Below are 26116 nucleotides of genomic sequence, written 5' to 3' on the forward strand. Positions count from 1 at the left end.
CAACTTTAACATTTTAATACCAGATGGCAAGAGCATTTACAGTCAGAGAAAACGTACAGTAAAAAAATTAAAATATCAACTGCTTCTATAAAATGACAAATAGCAGCTAAGTATAGCACAAGATGTAAAATACTATAGAGATTTTACTTTTGCAAACAATGCGATCTGAATCATAATTTCTTATTTTTTGTCCTGTTTATCCCATGAGTTCAGTGTCGCCACAGCGGATCATTGTGCGCATGTTGATTTGGCCCAGTTTTTACGCCGGATGCCCTTCCTGACGCAACCCTCCCCAGTTTCTACCGGGCTTGGACCGGCACTGCACAGCTGGGGAGGGGAATGGGCTGTTAGGGGTTCAGTGTCTTGCCCAGAGACACTTCTACATATAGCCGGGACCGGGAATCGAACCACTGACCCCGTGGTCCGTGGACGACTGCCCTACCAACTGAGTGCACAGATTTCTTAGAAAGATTGGATTTCGGGATGAAAATGTGCAATGAATGTCTCAATCCTCTGATGTTGGGCACCTCTTCACATTACTTACAGTACAATTGTATTTGTAAAGCACATGCACGACAAAGTTCTCCTTCCTGTATCAAATCAGTGGTTCTAAATCAGATCACTGATGGAGCCAAATGAGAAGTACTACTCTGACTTCCACTAGTGGAGTCAAATACATTACTCCATCTAATTATTACATGACAAGGTCACTAAGCGAACATACCCCATAAAATCTAAAGCACATTTTGGCAGGCAGCAAGACAGCAAAGCAGGAGTGTTATACTGATGACAACTAGGCCAGAAAAAAGAAAGCCCTGCTCTTTAGATTTGCCAAGAAACATCTTTTCATGAATAATTTGGTTCTGGAGTGACAGCGGCTGAGACTAATCAGCGTTGGCCTTTAGTGAGAACGTTTAACAGGCAGTGGGCCGAACTATTTACCCATTTACTGTAGTATCATCTCCCTCTGTTTGTTTCCTCAGGTCCATCAGTTTAAAAATAGCTAAATCAACTTCCCAATAAAAAGTCTACAGAAAAAAATTAGGCACTAAAGATTTCAGAAACAGTGCATATTTCTTTTGGGATCTTTCAATAACCTGAAAAAAATATTGGAGCACACCACTTTTTAGCTTTGGAGGACTGCTTTAAAAAAAAAAAAACAGATGCTTCTATGAGTATAATGAAACCATTTCCAACTGACCTCTCACCACTTGAATGCAGGGAATCTTTACTCTCTAGACACAAGTACATATATATGAGGTGACAAGAAAAATATTGGTACATGTATGAGTTTAAGCAGACGCCTAATAAAAACAATGGCTAAATCCAAACATGGAAAGCTGGAAATGCATTTTAAAGGGGATCCAGAGCAAAAATCTATTGTCACAATTCATTTGCTTGAAAAACGCCCTTACAGTGGAAAATATCCTATTCAATAGAATAAATATGGTTGTGCAGCTATAATGACTGTAGCTAATATGCTTAGCCCACCCATCAGATCGGCTGCTTCAGTTACAACAGTAACATAAATGCATGTAGATAAACTAAGTGCTAATTAACTCTACCACCATACAGCACAGTACATTATGTTAGACCATCATGTGATTTTTCTACTGTAATAAATATAGTAGTATCAAAACTTCATTATCTGTCTTTAGACACATTTCAGCACCACCTTAGTCAGACTAAACACAGCCAGTTCTGTGTCTAGTCCAGTGTGAGACAGAAGAGCAGTACAGGAAACAGACAAACAGGGCAGCTAAGAAAAGCTGAAATCCAATTAAATTGTAAACTTAATAATTCCAATTTATACCAAAAGGATAGTAGGGATAAATTATGTGCCCATAGATTCAGACCTTAGGTTAAATGTAAGCCTGCTTGGAGTAGATCAAGTTGGCCCACAAGGATTTGTCAGGAACTTTTTATTGTATTTTCTACTCTACGGGGTAAATGACGTGATCATAAACAGTGAAAACAAAGCCATAGTGTTACTTTTAAATGGCACTTACTGCAGCATGTCCTGCTTTATGTCCAACAATGCACAAAACTGGCAAAATACACAGCTGGAAATTTGAGCCATGACTCTGGATTTTAGATCTAAAATCTATGTACGCTACAACAACATGGCAAATATGAACTATGTGATCATAACTCAGAACATCCTGTGTGCTATATCTGAAGAAAAGGCAGATTCTGTAATCACTACCTCATACAGAGCACTGGCTTCTCAAAAGCATCTGATTCATCTTTAATTCAACATTTGGCACAGATCTGTAGCCAAACTGAAGTGACTCCCAGCCTGAACATTTCTCATCTGCTTTTGAGAAAACTACATTCACCTAACAAATATGAAAAGTAACAAAGAATAATTTGCTAAAGCCTCGGATTTACATTCATTCTGTCAGTCCGGTGGTGTACAGTTCATACACTGCATCCAACAGTGCAGAAACAAAACTCTTACATTTTAAAGACATAATTTAAGTTTTGGTCTAATGCAACATTTGGTTTCTAATCAACTACTAATAGGACAGAAACAGTGGAAGCAACTCATGTATTACCACAATCTATTCACTGTTTTCATTTTGTGTGAGGTTCAGTTTCTTAAATGTCTTACGTAGAGCTCAGCTGGTGGCGGTGAATGAGCAGGGAGGGAAATGTTCTTAAGCACGTCAGCCTCCGGGCTAGTGTTTAACAGTCCCCACTGCCCCAGCGTTTAAATGGCAGCGATGATATTATTGTATGACAATGGACACTGGTGCTCCTGGGCTTGTGTCCAGAGTCTCTCTGCTCCGTCCCTGATGGCACGTCAGTGAAAGAGGTTTGATTCAGCAGTTCAGTTCCTGCAGGCAGTTTGCCCATAGACCCAGAGGATAAGAGAGAAAGTGGAGAAGGAGTCGCTACTTTACTTTAAACATTTCTGTTCCCCTCTTTTTGTCCTGAACGTTTAAATTGCAAATGCCTAATAAACCAATTTCCTTCCTGTGAGTGATGAGGTCTCATATGAAAAATATTAGGTTCCAAATTCAACAATTCAATCAAATATCAAAACCAATCTTAGTCTATGTTTTTAGTGTCGAATACAGAAATTACAAATTACAAACTCAAAATCCCTTGAAACTAACATATTCTGTCAATAGAAGTACTATATTCAGCTCTCATCATCTGTACCTGCCTCTCGACACTCTCACTTTCTCCCTCTCTCTGTCACTCTTCTGTGATGGTGGGCAGGTGAGGGGTAATGGGTGAACTGGGAGTGCTCCTCAAGTCTGGCCGGACGTGGACACTGGAGATGGACCACACATCACTCAACTCTGCAAGGTGAACAGAGATGCAGTTATACAATACTTTCACATACGAAGGAGCAGTGTGGGTAAAAAAGGGGCTTGAGAAGCGTGTGTGCGTTTGGGGGGGGGGGGGGCACATATATCCAGACATATAGCCAAGCACAGGTAATGTGAGCACCAAAAGTCTTATTTTCACATAGGCTGTTGTGAGCAAGCAGTGTGCACGTGCACAGATGAGATAGACCATGCAAACCACTAAGCTTGGATGAAGAGAAGACAGTAAACCAAGTAGGATTTTCTGTGACAAAAATTAGAGCAAAGCTTTTTTGGGCTTTTCTTGAGCATCTCAGACATTTTTTAATTCCACTCAATTGTAAATACCAACGGTAACTCAATAGTGTTGTTTTGCTGTGACTTGTCTTGTGGTGCTTTAACAACAAATAAAAAATAAATTCACATTAATCTCTTGCTTGGCTTTACATTTTAGACACCAGTTGCAGGCTAAGATCTATGCAACTTTTTAATATGCTTGTTTCCTTCAAGAAACATAAAGACCTGTAGAAACAACAAGGGTTCTGGAGTCATACAAGCTTCTGGAAGGGCAGACATGCAGGACTGACATGCAAGGTTGTCATTGGTTGAAGGCCAAAGGGAGGGAGATGAGGGATCCAGCAGAGGAGTCAGAGTGGAGGGGGACCCAGCGAACACAGATGAGCTCTGGAGAGTCGGACGTACACACAGATACACATAAAACACAGCACTTCATGCAAAGAAGTTCACCAAAAGAAATGTCTTGTTTCTGCTGGTTGAGCCACAGCTTGGACCAAGCTGCATTTAAATGAATATTCTGTTCTCTGTTCAGTTCAGAGGGTAAGTTCCTGTTCTAAGTCTTTAGCAGCAACTTGCAGTGAGGTTTACATGAATAACACTGTTGATTTTAGATATGCTGGTGGCTACATAACAACTTACAACATGTTTGTGCAAGACACAAACAGAGAAGCATTTTTTTAATAAAGACTGGCTTCTGTATTAAAGCCTGACTGTTCTAATCAACAGAAATTGATTTATATTTATGTTCTCTCTCCCACAGGGACAGCAACAAGCGTATTTCCCCAAATATTACATTATTTGTTTAACAGTGCAGCAAAGGCACATTCTGCAAGTCCTCATATATAAAGTTTACAATTTCTCATTGTATTAAAAATTATTTAATTTAGATATTCACCTTTCTGTCTTTTGCAGTTCTCCCACAGTGAGGAGGCTACATACCATAACCTCCAACAAATACACTATAATACAGCAACTCTCAGCCAGGATGGAAACAAGCCATTAGAAAAAAATTAAATGAGACCTATTTATAAAATATCTAATACTACTGCTTTACATTTATCCACAATGATGCAGTGTATAAGCACAATGCTGAAGTGAGAGTGAGGAGAGGAAAAATGCCTCATACCAGTCCTAAACTTGCTGTATGGTCCGTTCTCATGAGGCTGACGGCTGCCAGACCAGAAAGGCAGGCCTCTCTCTCTCCACCTGTTACATACACACACCAAAGGAAGATCAGAGGAAAGGAGAATAACCAGCTGTTTGTGGTTCTGTGAGATTGGTAAGTCTGTTGCCATGACTGCTTTGATGTACACTGAGCATACATGCGGTAATGTGTGAGAGTGAGTCCAGGTGAGTGTTGAATAAAGCCCATGTATAAAACAGAGAAAGGAAGAACTGATTAGAAAAGCGGCCCTTTGTGGTGAGGGGCCTCATCTGGCAAACAGGATGCAGGATTAATCTCACCGACATTCACCTTCTTTGCAGACCCTCAGTTTAACAGCCAGGTTCTGCTCAAAGTAACTTGTTTGTATAACATGACGTCTGAACTTTTACGAGGTCAAAAGAGTTACTGGCATCATGTGACATACTCACATACATGTCAACATTAGTTCAAATGACATTTGTATCCCCACAATGGCATCTCAGTTTACACATCAATGAAATCTCATTAGCAGCCACGATGACTCAGCCCTGCATAGCTTCACCACCCCAACAGCAGAGGAAAGTAATTATGGGAACACAATCTGTGTCTACACACCAATGGAATATGAAAACTGCAATGATGAAGAAGGCAGACACTGCATCAGTCAGAATCCACATCAGATTGTATTGCTCCGGAGTCTAGAGAGAGACAGAGAGAAAGGGCTGATTGCTTTTGAAAGAAAAGGTTGCGTGATTAAAGAACATTAATACGAAAGTGCATATTCAAATCTTCAAATTTTTTTGAATCCACGCAGACACACAGGTGGTGAAGGAGAACATTTATGTAACCACAAGGTCACAGACACAATCCTCAAACACCCACCAGTCTGATACAGAACATCTGCTCCTGCCACTCATTGGAAGTCAAAGCAAAATAGAGCAAATTCTAGATGTCTAAAACATAAAGGTACCAGCCTGGTAGTTTGACTGAAATATTGTGAGGTTTAACTCACAAACAGAGCATCAGTATGCCTGTAAATATTTAACACGACTAAGCAATGGTAGTTCATTGAAAACATAAATACAGTATATAATGTAGAAATACTGATGTCAATGAATGTGAACAGATTAAACATTTTCTCCATTTGCCTTTATACTTTTTATTTTTTGACAGATCATAATATTTATTTAAATGTTACTAACAATAACTGTTACCAATTCTAGACATCTGTTAAGTATTGAAAAGGAATTAATGAACGAAACTAAAACATTTTTGCTAAGCTTTGTATGGCTAGAGTCATACCCAATGTAAATGATCATGCTAATTTGTACCACTAGCACTGCTCTACCAGTGTTATTCAGGAGAGCAGAGATCATAACATATGATGATGCTGAAGACCTGGATCTGCTCACCATCAGGAAGAGCGGCTTGTCGATGTTGGACAGGATATGGATGGAGTTGGTGGTTACAGACTGAGCTCCTGCACACCAAGCCAGAGTGTAGAGCCATGGCTGGCTGATGACATACAAGTTAGTGCTGATGTTTACTGACTGGTACTTGCTGTAAAGAGACAGAAACAGAAAGGGAAGAAAGGGAGAATAGGACTTTGACTGGGTCGTTCTAACACATGAACATGCTTTGATGTAAACCATTCTATTGTAGCTCTGGCTGTATGTTTAGGATCGTTGTCCTGCTGGAAGGTGAACCTCCTCCCCAGTCTCAAGTCTTTTGCAGACTCAGGTTTACTTCTAAGATTGTCTTGCATTTGGCTCCATCCATCTTCCCATCAACTCTGACCAACTTCCATGTACCTGCTGAAGAAAAGCGTCCCCACAACATGATGACCATGTTTCACGGTGGGCATGATGTGTTCAGGGTGATGTGCAGTGGTAGGTTTAGGTCACACGTGACGTTTTTCATGTAGGCCAAAGAGTTACATTTTGGTCTCATCTGACCAGAGGACCTTCTTCAACATGGTTGCAGTGTTCCCCCACTTGGTTTTCTGTCAGTTTTCGGTCACTCAACTTTTTCTTCACCTTTTTTCCAGATCCTTCTCCTGCAGCATCTGTTTATATACAAGTACCTCCCACTCAATTTGCTTGTAGCATTATTAGCCTCTCTTATCTCCTTTGAAATACATTTTTCTCTGTAACTAAGTGCTTGAATGTACTGTACATCTGTATGTCGATGTTCTTATTTTAGTTTAAACAAAAAAGTAAATGTATCAGTTTCTGTTAAAGTCCATTGTTGCTAAAATGCTAATTCAATTAAATATGAAGATTTACATTTCATTTCATGAAAATCTGTTTTGTAATAATGATACTAATATACAAATATAGGATTACTATACTATAATGATTGCACTCTTTCCTAATATGCAGCAGAATAGTTTCCAAATTAATCTGCTTGTACCTGATCTGCTGTTGAGACATGGTGCTGTAGTGCAGGTTCAGTCTGATGATATGGGCATCTGCCAGTTCCTGAATAGAGGCCTTTCCTCCAGAGGTCTGCTGCAGCTCTGGGTCGACAGCCTGGACCAGCTCTCGGTCTTCAGATGGCAGCCACAGCACCTAAACCAACACACACAGTTAAACAACAGTCAGTCATAGTGAACAAAATGTAAAACACAAGTAGGAATTAATTAAATCAAAAAAATAAGAAAAGGGAAAACTGTTATTAAAAAGACTGAAACATTAATATCTAATATGGTAAACACTGATCCAAGAGATTAACATGAACCTTAGTTATTCCTCGAATATCGAGCTGAACAGAAAACTAATCAGAAATGCAATAAAAACAGTAATTTCATCTGTCAACAAAAAGTATAATTTAAAAGATCTTTTTTAATACAGCCCCTCCAAACTATTACCTGTGAGGATTTAATGTGGGCCCGCACCACCTGCAGAGTAGTGTTTATGTATAACTGAGTGTAAGGATGTCCATAAGGTGGCCTTCGCAGGTCAAAGAGCACTAATCTGCCACTACGGGCTGCTACCTCCAGGAACTGAGCCAATGATGGAATCGACTGGTTCTGGGCCTGGTAGCGGTCCATTTCAGACAGGGAGGACACAGTACCAAATGGATCCCTCTGTAAAACACAAGCATGTTCATGGTAAAAAAAAAAAGAAAGGTGTTTAATTGCTTAAAAATTAAAACTAGACAGCTGGATTCTTTGCACTCCACATTTATGCCCTTTATTTGAAGCCTCTCTTATACAAATCTAGATTCCGGTTTCTTGAATTTCATGTTTTTACATAAAGGAGGACTTTCTTCTCACGGCTTAGTAAATCATTAAACCTTTTGTTTCTGTGAATTGTAAATTTCACAATTCCTGTATTTTGTTTGAGTTTTTATTTAAGCTCTAAAAAGAAATGTACATACACAAGCCAAATGTCTTAGGTTACCGGAGGGGAAAAAAAAAAAAGCTGCTATCAAGTCTGAAAGTGATCCAAAAAAAAAACGATGACAGATCCACACAGACCAAATCGTAGAAGAGACACAACCTCATACAATATCATAATATACATTTGTTTCCTGGGATTTATTAGTAGATTACAGAGTCCGTCCTTTTTTCTAGTGTAAATGTCAGGAATATGGTTAAACATTTTTAAGCCACATCTTAGGGAAAAAAACAACCAACGAGAACAACAACAAATAGTGTATGTGTTTGCTTTTACTCACTGATAAGAACCAGTCACCAGCATTCAGTTGCTGTAGCTCAGCCCATGTGAACATTGAGGCATCAAGATGTGTTCGATTTGGGAAAACCTCAGCAACATTAGTAGTTCTCCTCAGAGTGGAATCATGCATCAGGAAGGGAACACCATCATAACTACAGATAATGAAAAAGAGTGATCCAAAGTCATTGAGATTGTTCAGATCATTCAGGTCATAAGCATCCTCAAAAGGTCTGTTCACTGCTGAAAAACAAGTTTAGCCTTAGCCCACACAACACATACACTCAGATTACCTCACCAAACTCTCGAACGTTTATTTCCACGGAAACTGGCAACAAGCCACCATCATTCACACAGATTCATGGGGTCATCAGCATTGAATAAACCAAACCTGCTAATGCTCAGAAAATCAGGCTGTGCTGCTAATCCCCTTGGGTTCAAGATGTAAAATAGTGTGCTAACCCACCGGATGTGGGTTAATGGAAGCACTAAGAGATACCTGGATCATGCCAGTAATCACCTTAGTTCTATGGTGTGGGGGAATAGAGTAAATTTAGTCATTTGGTTAGATAATTAGCAAACAGGCAAACAAAGTGGGTTTATTTAAGAGGTCACAGAGAGAACAAGGAGTTCTGTCTTCAATTCTTCCAAGAGCTAGTAAAACTTGACTAAGGAAGAGGAAAAACTTCTATTACAGTGGTTTAGGAGGTACCCTGTGACTGTACTCTGCAGAGCTGTTTATAATTTTTGAAATGCTCCCACAAGGCAAACAAATCTATCTGGAAACCCAATGAAACAGAATCAATATGTTTATTGATTTAATAAAAGACAGACAAGAGGTAAAGGATAGAGAAACTTTGAAAAAACACCACAGTATAAATTTTACTTCTACATATTAACATTTTGTATTCAACAAATAATGTGTCTACAGACACAACACACATACCTGATGGTGATGTCCGTCTCTAGTCCTTCCCCTCCTGCTTCCACCGCTTTCTCAAATGACATCACAGTATTCTCTGGAGCAAGCTGCAAAACACACACAAATCAGACAAAAAATTGCCACTGTCATTAATAATGCACATACATGCACAGTCAGAGACAGACTGTTCACATCTCAGTAGTGATGCTAAAGACTAAAATGTTTTATAACCAACAGATGGTGGTAAATGTTAGTAGTAAAACACAGACTTTATAGAATTGGGACAAATTCATCTGTCATAGGCCAGTTCGGTCTCACCATTGGAGCTCCTCTGTGCCCAATGAGTGTTGGGGCAGGTCCCAGAGTTCCTGGTTCTTTAATGCAGGGAGAGTACATTCCCAGAGGAACCAGGTAGAGAGAGAACAGAACAGAAAGGTAGAGACCCAGGACAGCCACCTGACGCACTGAAGAACACACATAAAAAACATGACATGTACACCGATTTAATACCTATAATATACAGTAAGTACACAAAACTAACAGACAGACTCACTTGAACTGTATGTAGCATACATGTACCTTATGTAAAAATGATAACTTTTTCAGGATAACATACATTATAGTAAATCCCAATTGGAATAATATGGGGGTTAGGTGAAAAACGGCAACATGTGCAACATGCTGAAAGACCAGCCGTCTGGTAACAAACCAAATCCACCGGAGAAGAGAGACCAAAGAACCTGATCATTAAAATACCTCTGTCTTTGGTGATAAAAAGTTATTTCACACTAGGAAAAAACTGCTATGTCTGATTGCAAGTTTCAACCCTGTTTCACCTTTGACAACATCAAGCTGTTAATTCATAGTGTCCTCAATTACACTTCTGTATCACTGCTGCAAGGTAACAGGTTAAACCACTGGAGATAAGCTGAGAACTCACCTACAAATAACTTATGACCATGTGAACGCAATTTACTTGAAACTTAGATAAAAAAATTAAAGGATTTGCTTCCTTTAGGTGACATGGCTTTCTGCTTACATCCCTAAGCAGCAGTTGAAACAGTAATAAAGCTTATTGAGATGACTGAATGTGAATTTTAATGCATTAAAATGAATCATTAACTGTTGTTGCTATTAAATCAACATAATGTACATTTATATTAGATAGAGTTAGATAGATAGAGAGATATAAAGGCAAACATTTGACAAAAAAAAGCATGTGTATATCTTTGTATGTGTGCATTTTTGTGTATGATTAAAAAACATTTTATATTGCTCATTTAGCAAAAATAAAAAAATCCCTTACCAATCTTACATTAGAAGGTTTTTGGGCTGTAAAACGAATTAATCTGTTTCTAGCTTAATCCAGCTTTTTACAGCCTGTCTTAATCTAAAAAACAATTTTTTCTCTCCCTTACTGGCTGTCAGAGACAGACCTGAAGAGATCCCAGACATGACTCAGCATCACTCTAGCCGCTGAATCACTATGGCAACCACGGAGAGTACCCATGGAGACCAAACAGAAGAAAGAGACGCAGAGACACACAGAGGTCAAAGTCATTCAGTGGAGAGACAAAGGTGGTCAGAAACAATGCAAGACGGAATGAGTGATCCAAAAGCAAAACAGACAGAAGCACAAGGGTAAGCAAGAAAGAGCAAAAATAAAAAAAAGAGTGAATGAAAGAAGGCAGAAACCTCAAAGACAGCACAATTGAGTAAGAAAAGGAGACATTGATTTTCTGTTAAGAGGAAGTGGAGATGGAGAAATAAGGGTTGCAAGGAGGTCTAGAGCAATATAATCAATGTCAGACAACTGCGTCACACATTGCTAAGGTGCATGTTTGATTTCAGAATAGCTGTAATTCCAGTAGGTGGAGCAGCTTAGCATTAGGGAGGACGTGTAAAAAGGATTAATGAAGTTATCTGAATCTTGAATTACTACAACTTAAGCTTTAAGAACTGAATTCCTTCTCTGTGCAAACTTGTCATTTCAACTATCTATTTACTGGTGTACAATAAAGAGATATCTTTCTCTACAAAATTCAAATATTTGTATTCACACCAGATCCAAATCGGGCTCACCTTTCTTGTTCATGCGGAAGAAGTGCAACGCTATTGGCCAAGAAAGAATCGCCATTAGGGCGACTGCAGCCAAATGGAGGAAAGGTGCAGTCACCTAAAGACAAATAAGAGATTAGCAGAAGACAATAGCCAAACTGTCAGCAGTCTTACGCATTTTAGCCTAAACATGAAGCCTAAATTAAATGCAATACAGATATCTAGAGTGTAAACTGCAATTAATACAATGTTGTGTTGTGTATTAGCTGATATGTTAGGGCTGGCTGACCTGCAGGGAGAGCAGAAGAGTCTTCCATTCTTTGCTCCAGAGGTCAGACAGTACGGCAGTGGCTGTGACAGAGAAGGCCAATGTCACCACGATACCAGCCTGACACAGACACAGGAGGACAACAGCTTAATATGAGAATATCCATTTAATACAATGCAATTTAGGAGGAAGACAAAATACCCAGAAGGGACTGTATTTATTTTTCCGTGTGTGTGTTGGGGGGGTGGGGGGTGTTTACCTTGTGGCTCCAGTGAAGGTATAGCCTCTGACCCTCAGAAAGCAGACATATTGCCAGTACCTGCACAATGTTTAGATTTTTATTGACAATTCATACACGTAAAGCGGCTACAGTTAACAAGGGATTTGCTTCTTTAGAAACATTATTTACAAAAAGATAGTAGCTTTTCTTTTTATTCACAAAAAAATAACTAAAAGCTTAATAAATAAATGTGTGGAACTTTCCAAAACTAAAGTTCATGATTATCAACAGCTTTCGGCTTGTCCCTTCAGGGGTGGCCACGTGTTCCGTTGGTAATCTCTGGCAGCAGTAGGCTAAAGTGTGTTATTCAAGAAGAATAAGAAAGCATTGTTGTGTTTTCTACCCACAAAGCTTTTCTCATCATGTCTGCAGATTAAACTAACAACCTACAATCTACAAGTGAAAACTAACTATAACAAAGCTGTAAAGAGTGTATGATTGGATTGAAGTATAGTCTATTAAAGATATTTTTATTTGCCTCTTTTTGCTTTGTTGAGTCTGTCCTATACAATCAAAACTGTCTGCTTAAACTAGACAAGACGCAATCATATCAGTGTGTTTACCAATAAGAGGGCGATGTATGTGAAGAGAGTCGCAGCAACAACTAGTAGAACCAGAGACCAGGGAAACCAGAAACCAAGAAACCCAAAGTTAAACCTGAAGACACACAAGAAAAGATCAGCATACAGTGTGTTCATGTTGTTAATCATGTAACAATGGCATCCATTGTTCAGATGATCAATTCATTCATTTATGTGTTGTTGAACATGTACACAGATAAACATTTGTATTCGTTTTTTACACTTTTTGTGCTGAGTATTGACAGTGAGCAGAGACTAGCATGGAGGACAACCACAACTATGTTTTCAGGTGTAATTCTTTGTTGCATATCTAGGTGAAATGCCAGCAGTGTAGGCTGGAGATGTCTGCTGACATTTGTTAAATAGGCGACATGAGCGCATATTTTTTATATATTAAATAAAGTTAAAGATTGGTCTGACCACTGCTACACAGACATTTAGTCCAGTGTTAAAGAGTTGTTACAGCGTGAGACATACAGACCATATTTGGCACAGGCAGTGGTGTATTGAAGCCTCTTTCTCAACTAATATGAACATCGACACATTTGTCATGTCATCAATTTATTAACCTACCAACAGGTGATCTGAGTCACTGTTGGACATTTTAAACAGCAAATGTTAGGCCACAGGTGCATTACAGCAAGGTCAAGATGTATCTTTAATATTGTAAGAGGGAGAAAAAATTGCAATGTCATTTTTCCCCCCCAATATTATGCAATCCTAGTTCTTACAGTGAGCACAGTCCAACATGCAGTGCTGTGTGCATTGTTTATGACCCACCAGTCAAAGTCATCGTAGTCATTCTGAGCTTCACTCCAGAAATAAAGGAATACAAAACTCAAACAAAAGGTGAGAATCAGGAGGCCAAAACTGCCACACTCCACCTGTAACACATGCAAAAGCTAAGTTTTGACAAACCAAACTACCATTTGGTGTTAATCTTTGGTAAAAAAAAAAAAAAGTAAACCTTTTTCCAATATTAGCAGTATTTATAATCATAATTGAAACAGTTCTCTAATGCAACCCAATCTGGGAGATACAGAAGATGTCCATCATCTAACAAAGTGCATATGAAGACAGTATATTTCAATACAAGCTGACAAAGATGATGTGTGCTAATGTTTTTTTTTTTTTTTTTTGAGAAAAGCAGTAACTGACTGTTGGAGTCAGCAGGCCAGTGGAGGAAAAGTGGCTAGTGAATCAACACACTGCACGATCAGCAAACTAACCAAACTCAACACTTGTAGATGTTGCTTTGTGTGTGTGTGTGTGTGTGTGTGTGTGTCTGTGTGTGTGTGTCTGTGTGTGTGTGTGTGTGTGTGTGTGTGTGTGTGTGTGTGTGTGTGTGTGTGTGTGTGTGTGTGTGTGTGTACCTTGCTGCAGCAGCACTCTCCTGGCTGCGCCCGGGCTCTCTGGTATCTCCTCCATTGGCAGCCATAGAGGCCGGCCACACAGGAGACAAATGGCTGATGTTCATACCTGGAACAATTGATAATAAATTCATTAATCATTCACCTTAATAAAACAATGATCAATTAATCATAATAGGGTCAAACAAATGCCAACATGGCAATATTAAAAAACACAAAGTAAAAACAATGAGTAACATAATACCTTGTTAATAAATGTATAACCTTGAAAAACATTCTTTCAATCTTAGGTGTCACAGATGTTCGTTGTGATTTGAAGAGGTCAATAGGGTCAATGTAATTTTCTTGTGAGTTTTAAGAGCTGGATCCTGATAGCTATACTTTTACAGTATTACAGACTAACCACCTTATATGAATTAGGATTTTCAGTACTTGTAACAAGTAGCTTGTGAAAAATAAGACGCTCAATGGAAGTAGGCTGCACCTGTTGGTAGCAATGTTTGAGATGCTTTCCATTCCTAACTTTCTGCTGGTCATTTCATTTTTAAATTCCATTTATTGTCTGTCAACATTAATTCGGTTGATGAGCAATTCAGGCTTTTATAGTTAACTTTAATTATAAATGTGTGAATCAAAACTGACTCGGTGATTAAAGAGTCTGATTAAATCGATAGATACGTTTTATTAGATGTTTCATAAATATATAGCCGTCATCCCAATTTGATACAGTAAAAAAAATAATTTAAATACCATCTGTAGATGATGCAACCAAACTATATCTGCACAAAGGTAGCACTATGACTCATCCCTCTGTGCAGAGACAGATGGTAGGCTGTAGTACCTCAGAACAAACAGTTCTCCATTTAAAGAGTTTGCAGCAAAGTCTGCAACTAGGGTAAGTAACAAGGACTTTGTCTGGAAAGAATTTCATGCTGCTCGTTCATTTTAGCACTTTGAATAATTATAATAAATTACACTGCATTGCTGTCTGCAAGTCTAGTAACCACTAGCAGGCAATATTAAATACTTAGTTTGTTTTATTCTGTAACCGATGAGAGACTGTTGTTGTAAATCACTAGGACAAGTGGTGTATTTAAAGCAGTGTGAAATTAAAGAAAATAAATAAAAAAAATAGATGACTACGTAATTCCAAAGCAGCAGTTTTCACAACAACCAATAATGTATGCAAAGTCACTCATTTATATAGTCAGTATGTATGTCAGAAATGTTTCTTCACAGGTTGTGTGTATTGTTGTGCACCTTTGCAGCAGCTGCCGCCGTACAACCTTTAGCTTCCCCAGCTTCAGTCTGGTTACAGGCATATGCTCATCCACAGCCCGGCATCACAGACAGAGAGTGATAGGGTGAGAGAGACAAAGAGAGAGAGGGGGTGGTTGAAAGAGGAGATAAGGGAGAGAAAGATGAAAGAAATAGAAAGCAGAGGTAAAAGGAAGTACTATTGGCCACAGCACTCCTTCACCTAAAGGGAAAGAAGAAAGTTTAATTAACTTTGACATTTTTTAATTATCTGTATATAGAATAACTTAACTCAGCAGGACTCACTGTGTGTCCCGTTTAAACTCACCCAGAAGATAGAAATACACACTGATCTCTCTCTCTCTCTCTCTCTCTCTCTCTCTCTCCACACACACACACACACACACACAGTGTACACAGTAAACAAGCTGTGCAGTTGATTTATGATTGCACACAAACATATACCTGTACTACACAGAGTATAGGCTTATATAAATCTATCCATATCCACAGCTGCCTGACCTTTGAATGATTGAGGTAATACTATAGCCTAATTAGACCAGTCAGTAATACTTCAAATACGCCTGTTAGCAAAGCAGCTAGTTTTCCAGTCAGTAACAACCCCACAGTAGAACAGGAACAGGTAGTGATCAGTGAATCAACAGAATATTTCTTCCTTTGGAAATTGCAGGTCATTTTATTTGGAACTTCTGGATAGATAAGAGCAATGTGAATGACAACATGGACATTGAAACAAGCATTTTATGTGAAATTCTATTGGTAAAATCATTGACTCATTGCTAAAATTGTTCAGGCAAGACTAATAAATTCTCTACTCCACACAAACTTCTACTTCCTGGTCTGTAACTGTATGCTGCTCATGGTGGACATCCGATATGAAATGCATATTTAAAAGCTTGAGTTTGACGTGGGTGGATAATTCCGGTAATCTGTTTTTGGATGACCCTATCCAAGATCAAGGTCAAGCCAAAAGTTTGTTTGTTTTTCATACTAGATATGAGTTTTAACCTATTTATACCATTTCCATTCTCTGTTCACCTTGGAATTAGGCCAAACCAGAAACTACAATTGTACTCTGCCTAATGTCATTTTGACTCCTGAACAAATACTTTAGACACAGGGTATTTTTGGTGATAAAAATAATTTCTTTCAAAACCTCCCTTTAAATGTCATCTACAACATCAAGAACAAGTTTTAATAACGTCATGCAACAGCTCCACATTCACCGCTTCACTGGACTAAAAACAATAGTCACACAGTATTTAAAACATGGTCAGTCAACCAGTAGAACACACCAGACAACAGACCAACTGAACATTTAGCCAATACATCAAGTCTTCAACATACCAGCCCCTCTTGTCTTATTGTCCACATCACACCCAGAGACCAATAATAAGTTTGCAATGTGTACAGAAACTGTACAGTCTAAAACAAACACTGTTACAAAAGCTTGAAGAAAGATGGTCATCAAAAATGTTTGATAAACTTTTACATTTTGCTAGAATTCTCATTTAAACAAGCACCTAATGTAAACTGATTTATGACTTGAAGGGACTATAATGTCTTCAGATTGCTGTTTGTCTTGCAAACAAAAGGAAACAGCTCATCCTAAATGAGAGAACCTGCAAACAGAAAATAATTGGCAGCTCTAACTGACAAGTGATAATTAGATCTGTTAGCCGCGTTGCCAGTTAAATTCTGTTTAGTCTAAAAGGAGAGCTGGGCTACTCCAGTCCTTGAGATCCGCAGTGTTGCTTGTTTTACAACTATCTCAGCATCACCCTTTGCTCCCTAAGCGATGATCTCGTGTAAAATTGAGTTTTTCCTCTCCACTGTTGCCTAGGGCTTGCTCTGGGGGGGTTTTGTTGGGTTTTCTTTATACATCTTTATGGTCTTGACTTTATTCTGTAAAGTGCCTTAAGATGACTTTATTTATATAGCGCCAATTCACAACAAAGTTGAATGAAAATATTAAATTAAGAGAAAATAGTTTTAATACAAATTAGACTCATCAGTCCAAGGAGTGAACGTGTAACTTTTTTCCATTTACTCTTATTTTGGACACTGACTATAGTGATTTGGTTGCTGTCTATCAACCAAGTTATCACACAGCTACCATGGCAATTGTTACATCAGACTTATTACTGCTGTGAAAAAGATAAAGGGAGGAGTGGTAAACAAGAAAGGTCCAGATGGAGTAATAAAAGGCTGAGATTATTAAATTTTCTGTCAGGCACCAGCTAAGCTGTTATGCAGTGGAAACAAAATAACTTATTTTACAGGGTAACAGTATTCTCTTCCACTATATCCCACAAATGCTCAATGAATAACGCCGTTTAATGCGCATAAAGCAACATAAGGACATAAAAATACTATGCAGAAATATTAAGGCCGCATATGAAAGGAAATGTTCACATAAGCAGAGAAATATGACAGATATGGCAGGTCTCTGTGTCACAGGGAGGATTTCAGGTACAAACATTATGATGGTGACACTAAATTGACAGTGATTTAGATCATATCATTATTCAGTCACAACCTGTAAACAACTAATTTTAAAAATGAACAGTGAAATTGAAAGAAAGCTACTGGTGGGGTTGACAATTAAGTGTTCCGAGGTTGGACCACCATCAGTGATCTGACCTGTCCCCCCTGCTTTTACTTCTGTTTTGAATCCATAAGTTCCAAATGCAGAGGAATCACTAAAGTCCAAGCCAAATTAGAAAGTACTGCAACAACACAGGTACCCTTTTACTCCTATTTTGTTTTGCTCTGAAATGTGCTGCTGTGCTTAATCTGTCTGTAAAAGTCTAATCTCCAGTGTCCCGGCAGAAAGCATTGCCACTGGACAAAGAATGTATGTATTCCTGCTCTGAAAGTGGTGAACATCAGGTTGTTGGTCAGCCATTGTGTATGGTGATAATGGTGGTAGCTACTGTAAATGTAGTTTGACTTTCCTAATAGTTATTCAGTAGATTGGCTGGGAGAAGACAACTAAATGATTGTTTTTAATAATTGCTGTAGTTAACCTTACTAGTCATTTCTCAAATCTTGTCTATACAGCCCCTATATGGCCCCAAATCATACATTTCCCTTGAAGGGCTCAACAGGCTGTCAAATTGGATGAGGAAGGACATTTTTTGGGCGTGAACAACAAAAACAAGCGTCTGCCTATGGGTAAGGACTCAAAGTGGGTCAGATGTAGGACAGGTGATGAAAAATCACTATAGTGCATTTCCTGTAAGTATCAGCAGCACTTTCACTACTGCTGTGGATGTATAACAGTACATTACAGACTGCAATTAACCTACTGTACCTACATGGGGATGTAGGAACTCAAAAGGTTCAGACATAATCTTTTAAAATATAAGGAACCAAACAACTGGTTTTGTATCCACTTAAATACCCAAATTCTAGTCCTTAATCCAGCAAATGTCGGCTCACTAAAATGTCCTTGATCACGACACTGAGCCCTTACAGCTACTCTGGAGTAGGAGTGTGGTCAGCAACAATTTGGATCATCAATTAAAATATTTAGGTTGAACTTCAACTGTGCATTGGTTTTGCTTGTTATTTGAGTGGAAAAATTTTGTGAAGATTTGTGAAGGATAATATTCACAATGAGATTACCTGATTAATCAAGAAAATAATCTCAGAAGGTATGAAAAACACAAACCTAAGCAACTTCTCAAACTAATCTTGGAACAAACTAACCTCTGACTCTGCTTAATTTTAAAACAAGTTATACCATAACTGATTTTTTTTGTAAATGAATACAAGTGAGATCACTGTAGAGTAAATCTGCATTGTCCATGATTCTGCCAACAAGACAAATATGAATATTCAGGCAGTGTGCAAGGTAAGCAAAGGTATCACACACACACAGACAAACTGCAAAATAATCTCTGGGTCATAAAATACATATTGTAGTTGGAGGGTTTTAAGGTTTTGGCTACTGACCCAGATAATTAAGAAATGTGTGTTTTCCAGTTTTTGAAAGCCTCAATCTATATTCCCAAAGAGATGGAATATTGGGAAAGTTGGGAAACTGCCTTTTCCGCTGGCTTGAAACCAAGGATTTGACAATGTTTCTGTCAAGAACAAAGTCATCACTGAGGGCTCTAGTATGGGCTCTCAGTATGCAAACATCAATTAGGTCAATAACTTTATACATTATATACTGGATATAATTACACAAAGAACAATGTTAAATAATCTGTAGACACTTGATTGAACCTGATTGAACCATCCCTGCAAAAAGCACACTACAGCCTGGAAAGATTATGTATACCAGTTATACATTTTGTAGCTTGACCTCAGAGTCGGTGGTTTAACCCCCAGCTCCTCTGTTTCACTTATCAAAGTGTAATTGAGCAACACACTGAACCCCAAGTTGCTTCTGCATGTTGTATGTATTCCTAGCTTTGGGTAACAGCCTCTGCTAAATGATTAAATGTTAATATGCAGATTCTGATACACAGGGGTGAAGTACAGTTGTACAAGAATACAGGAGTGGAAATACACACATAATCCCTTTGTCTCAACTAACCAAGATTAACCAGGTATAAAATAATCTCTAGCGACTAGTTTCCTCATCATCTTCTTTTCCTTTGGGCTGTTCCCTTTCATCTCCAAAACATCTAACATGATCTGTCCCTCTGATGTCCTCATTCCTGATCCTGTCCATCCTCGTCACTCCCAAAGAGAACCTCAACATCTTAAGCTCTTCTACCTCCAGCTCTGCCTCCTGTCTTTTCTTCAGTGCCACTGTCTCTAAGCCGAACAACATCTCTGGTCTCACCACCGTCTTGAACATCTTTCCTTTCATTCTCACCGATACTCTTATCACACAACACACCTGACACTTGCATTTCAAGTGTACTAATGGTTACCAAATTAACCAAGGTTGTTCTCAATTGACATAAACACAACAGGTTCGAGAGAAGTGTGTGTGTGATGGAAAGAGAGTTGTGTCTATTTAAGTTAATTGGTCCATGTGGAATAAATTACCTGACAACATGTATCTTTAGTTATGTGTACCTAAGAGCCTCTCACGTGTCTGTTTGTACAATAGCAAATGTTCTAATAATACCCACATGTAATATGTTTATCCAAGTTTCTCTCCCTCTGCAGTCGTCTCAGGAGACAGACAAAAAATGTAAATCTAGCAAAAAGGGTTAAATTTCTAGCCGATGAATTCTGTTATGTACACAACATTGTTTCACTTACATACAACTTCAGTTTAGTCTCCAACCCAGGTTTTCTTTCACCAGTGACAGCAGCCTCTTGTAACGACAGGAATGATTTCAATCCCCAGAGAGGTTGTGGAGAGCCCTTTAAACTAGGCACTTAATCCCTGCAACTCCTGAAGAGCTGAACGTCTGTGGTTTCAGGATTGGGATGTGCACAAAATTGGATTTAACTTTAATGATTCTCTGGGGGGAGGGAGTGATGCAAACGGTGTGAAGCAGGTCAGTGATATTTAAAAAACTTTTTAATCTATAAAATCTAATGTTAAAAGGGAGAAAAAAATGATGTATTGTGACTAGTGTGACTATCGTGGAAAGTGCATTTCTTTGTATGTGACATGACAAATGCTAGGGGTAAATAAACCAGTGAGTTTAGGCATCACAACATGCATCTTGTTTTGCTGCAGAAAACCTAGCAGCAGACGTAGGAACTAAGGGTGCATTGCATTTCTGCTCGGAAGTCATAATTTCCAAGTTTCCAGTTAGAAATTTCAACTGGAACACCGAGACCTAAAAATCAATATGGCTGCTCTGTTCATCAGCAGAGCAAAAGCAGTAGTAATATTATCACTTCTATCTCATTTGTGTCTCATTCATACACACAGCACTGTGTGAATATGTTCCTACAGCAATAAATGCATATCAAAATTAAGCCCAAAATACAGCAGTGCGTAGTTATACACTGGTGTTTCTATAACCGGTATTGTTTTTGTAAACTAGCTTGTCAACTAAAATGCAGTCAACAGGTTTGTCATGATTCTGAGCTCTGACTTCCAAAGTAAATGGAGCACACAGAGATGGTTGGTCCCAGAATACCTGGGTTTGAGTTGGCACATTTTTAAAAAGAAATACAATACAAGTGTGTTCCAGTGTTTGAGTTGTTTGTCATAAAATGCTGCTACAGTATCACGTAATGTATAAAGAGTTGCAAGATATCGTGCAGAATATTGATGTTTTACATTGTGGTCCCTCACACACTATTTCATCTGAAAAAACAAACTGTCCACACCAAAAACACAATAGGCAGTAGACAAAAACACAGCTATGCAGTACATTTCCTCTTTGGGGCCACTGTGTGTCTATGACTTATGAGTGCACATGCCACACACCAGTGAAAGAAAGATACTGTAGATAGATCAATGAGAAGATGCACAGAGAGCAGGAGAGACAGTACACATAAAACAATAGAGCCCTCTGTACTCGACTAATCAGTGGTCTGCCGTTTCCCCACTGTCCAAACACATCACACCATAGCTAACAAAACCCCCACTAACCACTACTAGGCAATTTCTTTTGTAAAACTAACAGAGCAGTCGCTTTGTGTACAAAAAGCAACAGTTACCAGAAAAAACCCTCTACATCTCAACCATACATTCGAGCAGCATCTATGACAGCTCATCAAGCAGCAGTATCATTTACACTTTTACTGCTACAACAAATAATAATAAAACAATAATAAAATGAAGGTGTATTTACTGTAACTTCTGTGGTAAAAGCCAACTGAAAACAGAACAACAGTAACTTTAAGACAGCAGAGAACACACACGCAGAGAAAACATGTATTAAGAAGGATGTTAATGAGTCGTGGCAGATTAATGGTAAGACAGCCAGCATATTGATTTATTCATTAGATTTCTCATTATTGTTGCCATCACCACAGTGACTCCACTGCCTCAGTTCACCAGAATATGTTTAATAGCTTATTGCTAGGCTGGGATTTCTGTCCACTTGTGGGAATTTTCATTCACAGTAATGAAACCAATCTAATTAACTTCATCAGAAAATTAAAACAAGTCTCACTGTAACATCCACCTGTAGTAACGAAGCAGGTTTTCTACTCTTTTTTTATAAAAGCTTTAACATTTGTTTCTTACTAGCGGCCTCCTGGGACGCATTAAAAAGCACATACTACTAAACTTTCCGTGGCCATTGCTAACTAAAAAGGTCAGAGGTTTTGTTGAGCATGAAGGAGGCTGATTTGATTTCCCACGCATGCTGAGAATGTGCCTTTAGGCAAGTAACTCAATTCAAACTGTTGCAGATCTAAGGCACTGAAATAAAACTGAGGTTAAGCTCTTTTCTTCAGTGTTTGATGATATTACTTCTTTTCTAGTGCAAGATTTCACAAATGAAAAACATCTTTCTGGAAGGCACCAACACAGCTTTATACAGTTATATAGCAACAATCGCCACAAGCCAAAGAAAAGTGTCCTGCTGACACATCCATCTAGCTACACGTTTTGTCTGTTATCACCTTATTTAACCTAATAGCATCAAAACACAACTGTCATTTAGTTAAAGGAAAACTCCTGTCTCTATGGATGGCACCTTTAGTAACCGTGGATACCACGATCTATGCTGTACCATAAAAAGGTGAAGCAATACTGACGTCACACAGAAAGACTGGGAGGCTCAGCAGAAAGTGAACATTTTGTCAGGAGACTGTGTTGCAGAGCTTCAGAGGAACTGTTGAATCATGGCATTCTGCCTGTTTGCTACCTTTGTGAATGTTTACATGACGTCTGCTCTAAGGGCATGAACTGTGAACAGTACGGCTCTGTGGATGTGTGTCTGAACTATGCGACAGATTTTCCTTAAAAAAAAAAAAAAAAACTGCAGCATATTTTCTTAGACTGACTATAAACACCACACCACTCATCATTTCTCATTGTTACCCGACAAGTGAAACATGAACTATGAGGCCAGTGGACTAAATATGAAAAGTAGAATGAAACTAGGCACCAAACAAATAGCATCTTCAAATCCCTAGGGGCTTCAGAGGATTACACCACAGATTAGGTTTTCAAACACGGACTAAACATTTCAGAAATATTTTAGACACTTAAATGGTGTGATTTAACCTTGTAGCAGTTCAAATATTTGTGCCTGCTTTCTTGTGTGGTTGTGCTCTGCTGGTTCTGTTAGGTTTGACTCACCGGTTTTAACAGCTTTCTTTTTCATCTGTCATTTCATTTTGTAGTTAATTGTCGTCTAGGACAAAATAGAACTGGGACTGCATTATGGCTCACAGCAAATGTCTGAAAAATATAGTGCACTAAGTATATTGCTGCTGTTCTACTGGCATAAAGCAAAGCACTTAGAGTAGACCAACATACAGTATCATGTTGTATGTGCTGTCAACATACAGTAGCCCAGGATCATGTCACTACTGTGTACAACTTAAACAGAACAGCCATCATTTTCCACTAGTACATACAAGTCTATGAATTTAGTTTAGCTATTGTGCTTCTACTATAGCGAATGGTAGGTTACGCCAGTTTAAAGAGCAGCATGTTGCTGCTGTTTATTCGAGATTTACGAAGTGTGTGTGTGTGTGTGTGTGTGTATTGTGGATTTGTTTTTAAAGTGGTAAAACTCTTTTAACCATCATTTTATAAGAAACGAAATATTTTTACAAATGTTTATTCATTTTTGTTTTCTTTTTAATTCTCCTTGTGGTAAGGTGCCTGTTAACTAATGCTGGTGAAATATCTGCAGTGACTCAAGAGCCAACAGCAGATTTTAAAGGATAAGCTATTAAACAATGATGAAACCGTTTAAGTTTTCCTTGTCTTACATCCATATACATACACATACAGTTTTACCTTGAGACTATTACCCAACGTAAGACTCTTCGGTCAAGAAGATACATGCAGAGATTTTTGGCCATATTATCTGATATCTGCTCCCCAGGGTGATGATAAAGACAAGATTAGCTATCCTTTGTCATAATCCATCCTCATCTATTATTCCTAACACAGCTGTAGGTCTATGAACTGACCTTGGCTGGGTGATAAATGCATAAATATCTACCTGAGGCCCTGCTATATGACTAAATCTGCTAACAATTACTCAATAACTGGTCATCTTAAACAGTGTGTTGTGTTTTGATCTGTAGGGCCATAATAACTTTTCCCATTAGGGTTAAAATACACAACCTCAGCAAATGTAGTAATGCAGAACAATATTTCAGCTTCTTAGGATGAGAAAGAGAAACGTTTTTGAGGAATAACTTGAAAACCTTGTAAAAGTCACACGTTCTAAAATCCTCATTCCGTAATAGAAACAGCAGCAACATTTAACCATTTGTCATCACTGTAATCTACGTGGCACTGAAATAAAGCTAAAAGGTGCAGGAAAGGAAAAGAAAAAGAAAATACAACTGACACCCGACGAGTGGGTGCGTTTGTTTTTTACCCATGTTAATCTGAAATAGTTTCCTTTCGAGGAACTAGAATGTAAATATACACGGAGAACATTATCTATATAGATAAATAAAATATATCTATATCTATATTAAAACATGTTGTAGCTCTCGAAAATAATAACGGTTGATGCTTGCAATAGTTTGAAGAAACAGGTAATAAAAGGTACAATTAAAAGCCTTTTTAAATAAATGTGTGGGGTGAAGAAACAAATTGCGGAATCAAGTTAGCAAAAGCTACTTAACCATCATAATATCGTCCAGCTGGTGATAGCGTAACGGTACTGACACGATGCTAACGTTCCCATGAAGTAAAACTGTTATTTTACAGTCCAACAAAACTAACTGCTCAGGTACAGTATGTCCTGTAAAAACCGCTCTTCTACACACTAGAAAGAGCCATTGTTCAAGACAGAAACTAACATTTTCTTACCTGGTGAACGACAGTTTGCTGGTCGACTTTACGTTTAGCCTCGTTGGGTTTTTTTTGTTTTTGTTTTGAACGTTCATTTAAAACGTGCTGAAGCACGAGCCGTCTGCTGCAGTGGTATCGTGCAGCAAGTGCAGCCTCACAAGCTCCTTATGAGAGGGCAGCACGCGCAGCTGGATGAAGAGACAACTGCAGGCACGAGGCGAACGCGAAGGGTTCCAAACAAGATCTTTGCTGACGTCACCACAGCGCCATCCCATCCCTCTATTTTTTTTATTTCCTTATTGTATGGGTATGATCAACCTTTTTGCATTATTTTACTAACGTAAACAAAATGTTTACATCTATTCAATGTTCTCAATCAAATTCTAGAAAATACCGCTTTCGATTATAGTTATTATTATATTAGTAATAGTTGTAACAGTAATATATCGATTACACTAAATATTTAAGATATTTCAGGGGCTCTCCTCCCTAGTCCTCCAGGCCTGAACTGATAGTTTTCCAACTCTACCTGATCTTCCCTCTCCCGATTACCTGGGTCAGGTGTGTTCAGTCGAGAAGCTGGAAGATACCAATTAACTTTTTCTCCCCTCAAATCCCCCCTATTTAAGATGGTATCTCCCAGTTTCTGACAATACACAACCAGGATAGTGGGTCTTAAGGAGCAGACTTGAAAACCACTGGGTAATTTGATATGCTGGGTGAGATTAAGACCAGTTAAAGACAATGTAAGACTGAATTATAAACTTGGCAAACTGGGCCCTAAAAGCCATTTGGTAATGTACTTTTGAATTTATGTTCTCTAAATTCGCTGGGGTAACCCCTGAAAGAGACAAGCCGAAAGCTGTTGATTTGAGTTCACAGAATAAAGATTTTACATTTTACCCATATTGATGTTCATTATTATTAATAATTTCTCAGGAATGGAAACAGATTATTACAGATACCTTCAAGACTAGTTCACAAGATGGAGGACAGGAGAACCAAATAAGCTTAAATGTTTCAGAGCCTCCTTTTCTTCTTTTGCAATACCTAATA

The 26116-nt window shown here is 38.4% G+C and overlaps 1 protein-coding gene across 3 annotated transcripts; it reads right to left on the reverse strand.

The window, feature by feature from the left end:
• Positions 1-25300, reverse strand: gdpd4a (glycerophosphodiester phosphodiesterase domain containing 4a). 3 transcript variants are annotated; one of them, XM_067507507.1, is made up of 18 exons: positions 25079-25300; positions 15175-15394; positions 13918-14023; positions 13325-13428; positions 12527-12620; positions 11943-12002; positions 11705-11803; positions 11440-11533; positions 9676-9821; positions 9382-9464; positions 8440-8590; positions 7628-7846; positions 7171-7328; positions 6171-6318; positions 5374-5456; positions 4741-4820; positions 3905-4001; positions 1-3311 (listed from the first exon to the last, which is right to left on the reverse strand). In XM_067507507.1, exons 2-17 carry the CDS (start codon positions 15234-15236, stop codon positions 3916-3918), a joined length of 1773 nt encoding a protein of 590 aa, XP_067363608.1. In that variant the 5' UTR covers positions 15237-15394; positions 25079-25300; the 3' UTR covers positions 1-3311; positions 3905-3915. The 3 variants fall into 3 exon arrangements, with proteins under 3 accessions (XP_067363608.1, XP_067363609.1, XP_067363607.1); XM_067507508.1 differs by having other exon boundaries at positions 3872-4001; XM_067507506.1 differs by lacking the exon at positions 3905-4001 and having other exon boundaries at positions 1-2840; positions 3169-3311; positions 25079-25298.
• Positions 25301-26116: the final 816 nt, after the last annotated feature.

This window comes from Channa argus, chromosome 6 (assembly GCF_033026475.1).
Source record: "Channa argus isolate prfri chromosome 6, Channa argus male v1.0, whole genome shotgun sequence".
Lineage (NCBI taxonomy): Eukaryota > Metazoa > Chordata > Actinopteri > Anabantiformes > Channidae > Channa > Channa argus.

What these genes read in the sequence shown, in the direction of transcription:
- gdpd4a (XM_067507506.1), bottom strand. Translation starts at nt 15,236, where the DNA reads ATGCCTGTAACCAGACTGAAGCTGGGGAAGCTAAAGGTTGTACGGCGG. An exon ending in CTCTTCTGCTCTCCCTGCAG is followed by an intron (nt 11,534 to 11,704) that starts GTCAGCCAGCCC and finishes ATTTGTCTTTAG; the next exon opens with GTGACTGCACCTTTCCTCCA. An exon ending in GGCACAGAGGAGCTCCAATG is followed by an intron (nt 9,465 to 9,675) that starts GTGAGACCGAAC and finishes TGTGTTTTGCAG; the next exon opens with CTTGCTCCAGAGAATACTGT.